Below are 13,327 nucleotides of genomic sequence, written 5' to 3' on the forward strand. Positions count from 1 at the left end.
GCTCCACTGGCTTCATATGGATTTAAGAGGATTTTCCTGAAGGTGTGGGAAGCTGGAGCTTTTTTTAGACGGAGGGAAATCAAAGATGATTTTCATTGTAGATGGTTTCCTGGGTTGCACCCTGGTTTCTGTGGCATTCCCGTTCCTTTGGGGGCTAGAGATGGACCGGGTAACCAGGGCAGAGGAGCGCTGTCTCTCGTTACCGCATTATATACTACTGTCTTATATATAATTTTCTGATTTTTTTTCTCTTCCAGTTTTTTCCCTTTCCGGTCCTTTTTTTTTTTGGGGGGGTGTTTTTGGGGTTACACCCGGTGATACTCAGTTACTCCTGATCTGCACACAGGGGTCAACCCAGGTTGGCCACATATAAAGCAAACATCCTGCCTACTGTATGAGGTCTCTAGACCCTGCTTTGCTTTGGGCCACACTCAGCAATATGCAGGGCTTCACCCTGAGGATGTTTGGGGTAGCCAGATGAAGTGCTGGGGATTGAACTATGGTTGACCGAGCAAGGCAAACACCTTATCTACTGTTCTGGACCCTGAATTAGTTTCGTGCTTTCTTGCCTGCTCAGATAACAGGTTTTAGGAAAACTAAATTTAAACAGTTTTCTTCTTTAGCAGGATACGCACGGGCTACCTAGAAAGATGGCTGATTCTCAAGCAGAAGCTAATTACAAGTTGTTGTTTATATATTCTAGAGCATTTAAATGTGAAGTAGAAGGTCTTTTTGGTTTGGGTTCTGAGGCCACACCTTCCTGTGCTCAGGGCTTACTCCTGATTCTGTGCTCAGGAGTCACTCCTACAGAACTCCTGGATAACAAGTGCCTTATCCTTTCTACTGTCTCTCGGCCCCTTTGGGAGAAAATTTCCATTTTTGAAAAGGATCGATCCTGTGCTCTAAAGATTGAGGGTTTGATCAGCAGCATGGTTTATATTTCCAATAAGTTACTTAACCTCTGTCATGTTTCTGTGCATGGTATTGAATTACTTCAAGTCAGATGATGTATTCAGGTCATAAAATCAGAAGTGAGAGTGTGAGTGTATTTCTGGAAAGACTTATTTCTGTCGTGTCTCCCTCTGCCCAGGCACCTTGCTTTCTTTTGCTCGAGAGAGTCTTTTGGTAAATCTCAGTAGTCCCAATTAGCACAGAGATTGGTTTTGTTGCTGTTCCATTTCAGTGACCCATGTCACATTTCAGTGACCCTTGTCCCATGGATGGACTGACTCTGTCTTCCATTTAATGTAGGACCTGTCTTTCGTATTCACCTGCCGTGTCTCTTGGGCACTATGAGTTCTGGTTGGAGAGCCCTTAGTTGTTTTGAAGCAAGTCAAGAATTTTTTGCTCATGCTGTTCATGGCAACAGCCCTTTTGGAGAGAACGATAAATTGCCATGAAGTAGCATAGGGTTAAAGGATCAGAGGCATGACTTATCAAAACGATGAAATAGCAGGGAAGTGGAGATTTGAGCATTTTGTGGAGAGAAGAGAGAAAACTGTTACTTTCGGAGGCAAGTAGTCATTACTAGCTCAGTTTGCTGTGTTGAGTTGAAGAGCTCCTAGCCATTAGATTTAGATGTTACTTGATACTACAGTAATGATCTTCTGTTAGTATTGGATCATGGAGACTTTTGGAATGGGGGATCCAAATGACACATAGGTAATTAATTGGAGGGGTGGAGGGAAGGTTCATTTGCTGACCTGAGCAATACTAGGCAAACCCGCTGAATATCAGTATAGTTGCAGGTTATTCACTAGAAAATGTGGTGTCCATCATCCCCACCAAGGACAAAGTTAAAGGTGGTGATTTAAGGCAGGCACTGGCCTTGTATGTGACTGGCCTGGGTTTGATGTAGGGGAGGGGGGATGGATCCGCCCCAGTATGGTCTCTTGAGCACATCTGGGATGTGTCCCCAAATCCAACCAAAAGAAAATCTGCGTGTGCAGCGTTGTTTCAATGTCTGCCTTCCTGGGGTTTTTTTGAGGAGTCACTTGTGTTGGGGAGTATCTGCGCCTCATGTAGGCAGGGTTGCACTTCATACCCTTTGGACCATTTATGTCTGGTGTGTGATCTGGAGATTGGGATGTGAATAAAGTTTTTGCTTCTGCCTCAGAGTTACCAACTCCTAGAAAACTATAGATGTCTTCCCTCTGTTAAAGGAGACAGTTGGAGAGTGGGAGTGATAATAACAGCTAGTAGGGCATTTGCCTTGCACACAGCTAACCTGGGTTCGACCCCTGGCATCCCAGATGATTCCCTGAGCATCACCCAATGTGGCCCAAAAACCAAAAAAGAGAGAGGTGATTGATTCTCATCTGTACCCTGGGTGTTGGGAGAAAAAGCACAATGCCTTGCTTGAATTGAGGGACAGTACAGAGAAATAAGCCTGTGCCCAAGTCCCAGAGATGAGTGTGACCCAGCACTATATAGCAGGAACTGTAGTCACAAAACTGAGATCAATAAAGTGGAGTTTGATTCTATTTGCATGTAATATAACATTCTTAGAGTAGTAGTATGGTTGCAGGGTGGGGATATGAAGAATGACTACTTCACGGGCGTGGAATTTCCTTTTCCAGTGATGAATTTGTTCTGGTGGTGGATGGCAGCACATGATGAATGTGTGAAACCTACCAAGGGGGCAGGTTTTCTATTCCGATGTGCTTTTTTTTTTTTTTTCAAATCATGGTTTAAATACAACAAGGGGCCTCCAGTGATAGTACAGCTGGTAGGGCGTTTTTGCCTTGCATGTGGCCGACCCAGGTTCGATTTCTAGCATCCCATATGGTTCCGTGAGCACCACCAAGAGTAATTCCTGAGTTGAAAGCCAGGAGTAACCTCTGTGCATCGCCGAGTGTGACCCAAAGAGCCGCCCCCCCAAAAAAAAAGAGGGTTGGAGCACATGTTTTGAGTTCGGGAGACCCAGGTTCAATCTATGGTGCTACCTGTATCTCCTCTTCATTGTGTTCTTCCCCCCCATCCCCCACAGCACCACCCAGAGTCACTCCTGAAACTGCGCTTCCCCCCCCCAAACAACAACAATAATAACAGAAAACCTTATATGAAGATATTATAGTGGGTAAGGTGCTGTGTTTGATCCCTGGTATCCCATATGGTCCCCTGAGCTCTGCCAGGGGACCATATGGGATACCGAGCCAGGAGAGACCCTTGAGCATTGCCAAGCATGACCCCCAAACAAAACCAAAACAGAAAAGAGGAAAGCAACCAGGGAGCCTGTGCCCCTCCCAGGGGCCAAGGGGAAAGGTGGCCACTCTCTGTGCTTTCCTTTCCACCCACGCTGTTTTCCCCAGCAGGTCCTTCCAAGATGTTGAAGGAGGCCACACTTTGTAGCTGGGCTCCCCCAACCCCCAGGGTGGGCCTGTCTGGTCTGGTCTGCTCAGAGTGGTCCCATTTTTATTGGGATGTTAGGTGTGTCGCATACTTGGGCTTGGCAGGTGACTTTTCACCGTGAACTGCACCCTGGGTGCCCGCCAACACTTTGGAATCCCTGATTTAGTAACTTGGTATCTTGGAGAAATCCTGGTGGCTTTTTCAAGAAGGCGTCATGTAATATTAATAGCAACACCAAGCCTTCTGTCTGCATGAATTTTGTATGAACAGTAATATGTTCGATTAAACCAGCTGATCAGCTTGGGTGGGACGGCCAACCTGAGGGGTGGTGGGGGGCACAGAGGGTACCCCCAGCTGGTAGGAGAGGAGGTTCGGGAGTGTCCCTGGCCTGGGAAAGGGGGCTCAGAGAGTGTGTAGGAAGTTGTCACCGTGTGCCTGGAGTCAAGACTCATTCCTGGTCCTGGCCGTGACCCAGCCGCACTGTTTCGCATTGGAAGGTTACTGGAAGTGGCATCTCTCGCTTGGGTATGTGCCAGCAGCTCAGCTCTTGAAAGAGAACCAGTGGCCGAACTGTCTCTCTTCCACCCTGAGAGCATCAAGCACGCCCCTTGTGTTTCCTTTTTTGCAGCTAAGCATCGAGCAGGCCCAGACGGTCGCGGAGCAGGTGGAGATGAAGGCCAAGGTGGTCCAGTCGGAGGTGAAAGCGGTGACGGCGCGTCACAAGAAAGCCCTGGAGGAGCGCGAGTGTGAGCTGCTGTGGAAGGTGAGAGGGTGACTTCCCCCCGCCTGTCCCCCAACAGCAGCAGCCCCCCACTGCCACCATATGGGGCACTCATGTTAACTCCCAGGGTCCAGATGCACATGCCCAAGCCATTGACTTGTAGGAGATGCAGGGCGTGGCGGTGGGCAGGGTCCTTGAGAGTCAGCAGGTGCTGTCCACACAGGAGATCCAGAAGCCTTTTCAGGTAGGGCAGTGGTGGGAGGTGGCTGGAGGGAGTCTCTAGTTTTGCGCTCCAGAAAGGCTGATGGCTGAGGAGGAAGTGCCTAAGGTGTGCTGCAAAGCCACATTGGATTTCCCACTGCGGTGGGTGAACTAGCTGCTTTCTGCCACTTCAGATCCAACCCAGGGCTCCCCCGTGCAGAGCACAACCACCCGCTCTGAGCCGGCCCCCTGACCCAGCAAGTCCACATTGACTGTGCGTAAGTCCTGGCAGTGCTCAGGAAGGCCAGCAGTCCTGGAGATTTGACACTAGAGCTCTGTGCATGCCTTCCAGATCTCTCAGCTGGCTACCTGGCCCTACTTCTGATCTTTTAAATAAGCCCATGGCCCAGTTGCCTTTAACTGTTTTAGGGATTTGATTTGGGGACCACACCCAGCAGTGCTTAAGGGCTTACTCTAGCAGCTCCATGTTCAGGGCAAGTGCCTTTTTGGGGAGGAGAGGCGGTAACCTGGCAGTGCTCTGGAGGAACTCCTGGCTTTGATGAAACCCAGGTTTGCTGCAGCACAGCAAACGCTGTACTATCTCCAGCCTCACAGTTGCCTTTTGATAATAATTCATTGCGTATTTTATTCTGGTACCTCTGCAGGCCTGTCGTGGTTGTCAGACGCTTGGGTGTCCTGTGCTTTGCCAGTCTGGTGCCACCCACAAATGTGAATTATATCCGAAAGAGGGTCCAGTTGCAACCCGAGCTGTGTGCTAAACTCTGCCATGGACTGGCTCTCCTGGCTACAGGATGAAAAGGCCTTTGTGTGTGTGGGGGGGGGGGGGGGGGCTGCAGAACTGCCCCTCCTGCCTGTAAGCCGCTCACACCCTCACTGAAAGGGTGGAGAGCAAGTTCTTATCTAGGGGGAGCCAATTTGGAAGAGTCAATCTCTCTCTCACAGTTTTCAACTTGCTTAAAAATCTCCCTTTCAGATAACTCCCAAAATAAACTTGCTCATTCTGGACACCCCTAGGTTCCCATTAGTTTGCTCTGGCACCTTGCCCAGAATCTTGTGGGTGCTACTGAGTTTCTACAGATAGCTTCCTGGTTTTGCCTCTTCATGATAAAATAATTTGTTTGTTTGCCTCCCTGATTGATCACCAAGGTACTTGGGTGCCCTGTGATGTGGCTCTGTGTCTGAGTGGCCTCCTCTTTTTTTTTTTTTAAGCTTTTTGGGTCACACCCGGCAATGTACAGGGGTTACTCCTGGCTCTCATGCACTCAGGAATTACCCCTGGCGGTGCTCAGGGGACCATATGGGATGCTGGGAATCGAACCCGGGTCAGCCTCGTGCAAGGCAAACACCCTATGCACTGTGCTATCGCTCCAGCCCCAGCCTCTTGTTTCTTGAAGCTAAGGAAGCAGCAGGCCTGGCACATGGTGGAGGCCTCAGTGGGTTAGGTAAAGGGTTGAAGGAGAAAGCCCGTCCTGGGCTGCTCTGAGCCAACAGGGTGCCCAGCCAGAGGAACAGATGAGAAAGCACTGTGTCAGATATGAGAGCAGGGAGAGGCGTGGAGAGACCCACAAAAGCCAGGCCTCCTACCGGGGTTTGCAGTGGATATAGCGTAGCTGTCCTTCACACCAGAGCTCTCGGAAATGCCTCAGTCCTTTCTAAGAAACAGCGGAGAATATCTGTGTGACTGACTTGCTCTCTTAATGGGGGAAATCAGGGAGAGTTCACAGGACTTTTTATGTATAATTTGCATGCAGGGTGTCTTGGTTCAATCCTACCTCTGAAGTTGCTGGTCCCCCAAAGGTGGCTTATGCGAGGCAGGAAGGAGAGAAATGGTCACTTTCTCCTGATCCTGCCACCCCACGACCGGCGGGGAAGTCTAGAACTGATTAAGTCTTCAATGAGCCAGTGTGAAACGCCAATATATGAGAGGTTAGAGTTCCCTTGGGAGAGGCTGTTTTATTTGCATTTAAAATCGAACCAATACAGTGCAACATCAAGTCCCAAGGACATGCCAGTGATTTGATAGGTTAGACATGGAGTCCAGGACATTGTCACTCTGATACAGCAGGAAGTACCTTCCTGCCAGGAGAAAGCTCTGAGCACAGCTGGTTGTGGCCCCAAAACAAAAAGTTACATATATGTAAACTTGTGTGTGTGTGTACACATATGTACACACTTGGCACACCCATCAGTGCTCAGAGCTTATTCCTGGATCTGTATTATGGCCCCATGTGATCTCCTAGGCCCATCCAACATGCTAAGAATTGGGCATGGGAGTGTGTTGCCCAATCGAACCCTACCCCTGGCCTCCACCTTCCCCATGGCTCTCACCCCCACCACCGCTCAGTACGTATGTATGTTGTTTGTTCGGGGGCCACATCCAGCGGTGTTGGGCATGAAACCCAGCACTCCCCCTTGCCAAAAAATGCCTACACACCAGCCCTTTTGGGCTTTGCCCCTGACCAGAATTTACAGGCAAGTTGTAGGAATAATAAAAGACTTTGGCCTCATTTTCATTGTTGTCTGTACATCTGTGTGTGATTGGAGAGTAATCAGACATGTGGGGCTGTGATGCCCCTTGATCCTCCAATGTTCTTGCCTCTGAGCAAGGGTGTCTTCGCTCACATAACCAGCAGGTCCTGTGGTCAGTGAGGGCCCAGGAGGGTGCGGTGCTACTAGGGATTTTGTCCTGGGAATTAACCTGGGCCTCAGAGCTACTCCTCGGCCGTGCTTAGACAGGGGACCATGCAGCACCAGGGGTTGTACCGGGGTCTGCCACATGTATATCACAGACCTCGAACCCTTACCTCTCTGCTTCCTACCTAGAGTACTTTTTGGGGGGGGGGGAGGACTGGGCAGGGGCCATACCCTGCAGTGCTCAGGGCTTGCTCTTGACTCTGAGATAAGGAAGGCACGGTGTGGGGTGCTGTATGGGATGCTGAGAACTGAACCTCTGGGTCAGCTGTGTACAAGGCAAGCACACTCTACCTGCTGTACGATCACTCTGGCCCCTCCACAAATTCTCTTCTTCCAGTCTAGCATCCAGTCCAGGCTCAGTCGTTGTATTTACAGTTATTTGTGGTTTGTGGGTATTATTATGGTCATTGGCGGGCTCAATGGAACAAGGTACCCCTCATCAGGGTTCCAGTCTGTGTCTCTTGATCTCTCAGCTGTCCTGGAGCAGTTCCTTCCACCTCCTTCCTCATGCAGTTCTTTGGTTTGGTTAGTTGGGGTTTTTTGGGGGGCCCAATCTTTGGTGGCTCTCAGTGACTTCTCCCAAGTCAGTGCCAGGTGTCCTTGTCGTGTACCCCACAGACAGATGATCTTCAGCCCTGTGCGCTGTGTCCTGGCCCCTGGGTGTTGTTTTTTTTTGAAAGATGCGGTGATGAGTTGTGTTTGGTGTCCTCTGCTCCCCTTGTCTGGGGTTTCCCTCCTGTTACCCTGTGGATAGTCGGTGTCATTCTCTTGAGCTGGGTCCCAAGCCGCTGTCCTTTTTTCTCCTTTCAGGTTGAGAAGATCCGCCAGGTGAAAGCCAAATCCCTGTACCTTCAGGTGGAGAAACTACGTCAGAACCTCAACAAGCTGGAGAGCACCATCAGCGCGGTGCAGCAGGTGCTGGAGGAGGGCCGGGCCCTGGACGTGCTGCTGGCCCGGGACCGCATGCTGGCTCAGGTGCAAGAGCTGAAGAGCGTGCGCAGCTTTCTGCAGCCCCAGGAGGACGACCGGGTCATGTTCACGCCCCCAGACCAGGCCCTCTACCTGGCCATCAAGTCCTTCGGCTTCGTCAGCAGCGGAGCCTTCGCGCCCCTCACCAAGGCCACGGGCGAGGGCCTGAAGCGGGCCCTGCAAGGCAAGGTGGCCTCCTTCACGGTCATCGGCTACGACCACGACGGGGAGCCCCGGCTGTCTGGTGGCGACCTGATGTCTGCCGTGGTCCTGGGCCCCGACGGCAACCTGTTCGGGGCAGAGGTGAGCGACCAGCAGAACGGCACCTACCTGGTGAGCTACCGGCCACAGCTGGAGGGCGAGCACCTGGTGTCGGTCACCCTGTGCAACCAGCACATCGAGAACAGCCCCTTCAAGGTGCTGGTCAAGTCGGGCCGCAGTTATGTGGGCATCGGGCTCCCGGGCCTGAGCTTCGCCAGCGAGGGCGACACCGATGGGAAGCTATGCCGCCCTTGGGGCGTGAGCGTGGACAAGGAGGGCTACATCGTCGTGGCCGACCGCAGCAACAACCGCATCCAGGTCTTCAAGCCCTGTGGCGCCTTCCACCACAAGTTCGGCACCCTGGGCTCCCGGCCGGGCCAGTTCGACCGGCCCGCCGGCGTGGCCTGCGACGCCTCCCGCCGCATCGTAGTGGCGGACAAGGACAATCATCGCATCCAGATCTTCACCTTCGAGGGCCAGTTTCTCCTCAAGTTCGGGGAGAAGGGCACCAAGAACGGGCAGTTCAACTACCCTTGGGATGTCGCCGTGAATTCCGAAGGCAAGATCCTCGTCTCCGACACACGCAACCACCGCATCCAGCTGTTTGGTCCCGACGGAGTCTTCCTCAACAAGTACGGCTTCGAGGGGGCGCTCTGGAAGCACTTTGACTCCCCCCGGGGCGTGACCTTCAACCACGAGGGCCACCTGGTGGTCACCGACTTCAACAACCACCGGCTGCTGGTCATCCACCCCGACTGCCAGTCGGCACGCTTCCTGGGCTCCGAGGGCACCGGCAATGGTCAGTTCCTGCGACCCCAGGGTGTGGCCGTGGACCAGGAGGGGCGCATCATTGTGGCCGATTCCCGGAACCACCGGGTGCAGATGTTTGAGTCCAATGGCAGCTTCCTGTGCAAGTTCGGGGCTCAAGGCAGTGGCTTTGGCCAGATGGACCGTCCTTCCGGCATCGCCATCACCCCTGACGGAATGATCGTCGTGGTGGACTTTGGCAACAATCGAATCCTTGTCTTCTAATCACATTTTCTGGGCTTCTGTGTTTTGGGGGGGAGGGAGGATATGCGTCCCTCTCTTTTCTCTCCCTCTCTCCCCTCTCTCCCTCCTCCTCCTCCTCCTCCTAAATTTCAAAGAAGAAACCGTCTCAGGGAAGTTTCTTTTTTTCTTTTATTTTAAAAGAAAACAAGAAAAGTACAACATTGCTTAAGTCCTACCTCATCTCTATTTTTTACAGATGAATGTACTTATCTTTTCTGCAGGGATATTGAGCCTGTGAAGTGATAATTTCTATCTACCTCATAAACCTTTGCATTTTCTTCTCCAGCAAGCCCTCTCCCACCCCCACCCCCCACCCCCTTCCTCACTGGAGTCTTTTTCCCTCCTCACCTGTGTGGGGCGTGATATGCACAAGCCTCTTGCGAGGTAGCTTTGGAGGGGGATGAATGAGTGTGAGGGGGTGTATGTATTCTGTAGAGTGAGCCAAGGAAACACGAAACTACTAAATTTACTAATATATATATATATAAAACACACACCAAAACAAAACCCCCCACAACAAAATATGGAAAGATAGCATTTTTAAGTGCTTCATTATAGTGTGCTGTGTTTTTGAGAATATTGTGTGTCTGGGGTTGGACTGTGTCGTGTGAACTTTTGGAGAAAAATTTAGTGTAAAATGCTGCAACAGAGATTTTTCTGTGTTCTCCTTTTATACCTTAGTGCTTATCATTCATTTCCTGTTCAGCATCTTTTCTTAGGCATAGATGAAGAGGCTGTGGCTTGCTAGCCAAGAAGAGCAGACCATTCATTCTTACTGTGTAGGGTGTTGTTGAGGATTTTGTTGTTGCTTTTAAGGGAGGAGCACGCATTCCTGCGTGTGTGCGTTTGTGTGTGTGTGTGTGTGTGTCCCTGTCTGTGTGTATGCGCGTGCTGAAAGTGAAGCACCACTTTCCAAAGAACCTTTCCTAAATGTTTTAAGGGAAGGGAGAGAATGAAAAAAACTGTGTGTGTGCGCACGCGCGTGCTTGTGCGTGCGTGCCATCTTGTTCGAAAAATGATGTACCACCTCCCAAAAGAATATTTTCTTTCCATACTTTGGTGTCTTCCCTTCCCCACCATAGCTGTAGTCCAGGATTTTTTTTTTTTTTTTTTAATACTCTCAGAAGTTAAATAACCTTAGTTGGCTGTTGGTTTTAGGAGTGCAGCGGAAGGAGGAAGATGAACCTCATTCTCGCAATGTTTTCAGACTTGGATTGGCGTGTGGCACGCGCAGTCCGTGGAGAGCTCCAGAAGGAAGCAGGGCAGCCCCAGATCAGTGCTCCCACTCTAGGCGGAACGTGTTTCTGGGACCTTAGTTTTCCTAAGGAGAGTTAGGCAAAGGAATGGACTCTTTTGTTGAAGCACAATATTCTCCTGCTTTGGACATTCAAGGAGGCAGACAATTTGAAAAGTCAGATGAGTGGGAACTGCTCATCTCCCTCCCCCCCACCCACCCTGGTCAACTCCCGAGCCAGGCTGCCGGGGAGGCACCTCATGACTAACGGGAATCTTCTCCCCCAAGGCCTTTGAATGTATCTGATCTGCTAGCCGATTGCCCCAGCCGGACACCTCGGACACCAGATCTTTTGTCAGACTTCTTGTCTCGGTCGGTTGGTACCAAAGAGTGAGCACATGGGCCACGGCCCCAGGACCCTGGGCTTGTCACTTTACAGGCTCCCGGTGTGTCGGGAGCTGCCTTGCCCCCGGGAATGGCGTTTACCTTGTGCTGGAATAAGAAACAGTGGCGAAAGGGAGGCCGCTTGATTAGGCAGAAGAAGAGAACTTTCTCTTACAACATGTTTCAGTTGAACACAGCAAACTCACACATGAATCAAGTTGTTTCTCACCTCAAAAAAGAAAAAGAAAAATCATAATTTCATTATTATGAGACACAGTATTCCATCATAGTTGTGGATATTTATCACTTTAAGGTAGCCAGTGTCTGCCCGTTGCTTTAGTTTTAGGTTTCCGGGTAACCAAAATTAAGGGGGGAGAGAACAGACCGTCCTCTTGGAACAGATAATGCGTGCAGTCAAGGGTCCGTCAGACTGCTGCATCTCAGCTGCTGTGTGATGGGGTGAAGAGGAGTTTGGAACTTTGTGTTTGTGTGTATGTGTAAAAATGCGTTTTCTTTCACGGATAAAGAGTTTAGTGGTCCTTCCCAATTCCTATTCTGTTGCCTTTTACCTTCCCATTTCTTGAAACACCAAAGACAACGGCTTTTAAATGCTTAAGTATTTTTATTGAGAATAAGTTTCCTTATCAAGGGAGCTTTCCTCAAAAGATCTTAAAAAAATGTTCTCAGAAACCTTGGTCACTCTTGTGTCAGGGTAAGTTATGATAGTAGCCACTACTGGAATCAGACCCTCCCCATTTTCGACCTCTGTCCTTTCCAATTTCTCCTGCAAGGAATTGTCTCAGAGCCTGAAAGAGAAGTGTTGGTGGTGAAGAAATAAGTAGAACTAAAAATAGCTGGGTTATAAAGTCAGAGGGATTTTTTTGTTTGTTTGCTTGCTTTATTTTTTGTTTTGGCTGAAATGATCAAGTCCTGACAGACCAATTTGCAGGCTTTAAGCTGGTCCAGGCTGACCTCGAGGTGACTGCGTGGGTAGGGATCCCTCAGTTGGTTGGACCTCTCCTTACCTTTTACCTTTCCACACTCACAATTGTGGATGACTGCCAGGGGAGAAACGCATCACACTCGGGAAGCTTTTGTTTTTAAAACATTGGTTGCCAGTGGCTGCCATAATGGATCGACTCCCAAGACAAACAGATGAGTGCTAAGCACTGTGGGGTCTTGCTTTTGTACAATGTGGAATGCTCCGGATGAAAACGTGATGGGTGGAGACCAACTGTCGTCAGGCACCCTGGCATTTTTCAGTTTAGGTCCTCTGTCCATCATGAAATATATTCGTGGTGCCGGGAGGGGGTGTCACCTCTCTCACCTGATGCAAGGATAAGGTCCTGGATGCTGGGAGAAAGTAGAATAAAATATTCCCAAATTAGTAAATGTGATGTTGAGAAGAGTTCCCTTTGTGTGGTATCTGATCAGGCCGAGGTCTGGAGTCGGTGTTCTGTTGGAGGACGTCTGCCAGTTGGATTTGGAGGAATTGATTGGGTATTCAGATGATGGCGAAAGGAAATCTGAAATAGACCACAATTAAGAACCATTTTTGGCTGACACTGACTTAACATTTCAAAAGTGTTAACGGGGGTGGGGGGATTATTGTTGTTGCTGTTTTTGGGTTTTTGTTTCTTTTCCTTCCCCCTAAATTACTCCTGAATGTGGTCCCGAGCAAAAATGCCCTCTCAGAAGAGAAGCTGTGCACTGATGTGTGGCTGGGAGCCCCTAGCCAGGCAGTTACACCCCAAATGCACTAACTCTTGAATTGATGGATGCCCTTTTAAAAGTCTAACTTACGGATGAAACAGATAGAAGGGATCCGTAAGCAAACATGTGTTGGGCCAAAAAAAAAAAGTTGCCAGATTAAAGGCACTTTGTGGTGGAGATAGAAAAGAGAATAGCTTGAGACTGGCTGTCTCTTTCGTTCCTGTTAAGCCAAAGCTTAATCATTTGAGGAGGGAAGTCTCTAGACTCAAGCAGCAGAATCCAATTTGTCCGTGGGCGATGGGTTCGAAGACTGCTGTGTTAGCTATGCCAAAGTTCTAGACTTGTTTTTGTTGAGAAAAAAAATGAGGGTGCCAAAAAAGTATTTAGGCTATTTATTTAAAACATCACTCTTGCTGAATTTCCAAGTCTGGGGCTGTATAAATAGTCAGACTTGCCTCGTGTGTTCTAGTGTGTGAGACGCTTACAGAGCTGGAACCCGGCGGATGCTCACAGCTCTTTCTGGCTTCCTACAAGCCAGGGGCACAGGACAAGACACCCACACTCGCACCCACTCCACTGCCGGCCTTGGTTTCTTTTCTACCTCACTTAACAGCAAAAGTCACCTACCTCATTTGCACCTGATGGGTCTCTGAGAAGTATAGTGTTCACCTACTGAGGAGCGGCCAGTGGGCATTAGAAGCTACCTCCAGAAGGAAATGTTTTTCCTA

At 49.8% G+C, this 13,327-nt stretch overlaps 1 protein-coding gene across 1 annotated transcript in view; it reads left to right on the forward strand.

Annotated features, from left to right (window-relative positions):
* The window catches only part of TRIM71 (tripartite motif containing 71), a 58,469-nt gene extending 49,193 nt beyond the window's left edge, over positions 1 to 9,276 (forward strand). Inside the window, exons 3-4 of the mRNA XM_056129551.1 lie at positions 3,980 to 4,114; positions 7,799 to 9,276. Coding sequence (XP_055985526.1) covers positions 3,980 to 4,114; positions 7,799 to 9,250 — 1,587 coding nt within the window. The 3' untranslated portion in view covers positions 9,251 to 9,276. The remainder of the gene's footprint in view (positions 1 to 3,979; positions 4,115 to 7,798) is intronic.
* The last annotated feature ends 4,051 nt before the right edge of the window (positions 9,277 to 13,327 follow it).

This window comes from Sorex fumeus, unplaced genomic scaffold, assembly GCF_029834395.1.
Source record: "Sorex fumeus unplaced genomic scaffold, SorFum_2.1 ptg000072l, whole genome shotgun sequence".
Classification (NCBI taxonomy): Eukaryota; Metazoa; Chordata; class Mammalia; order Eulipotyphla; family Soricidae; genus Sorex; species Sorex fumeus.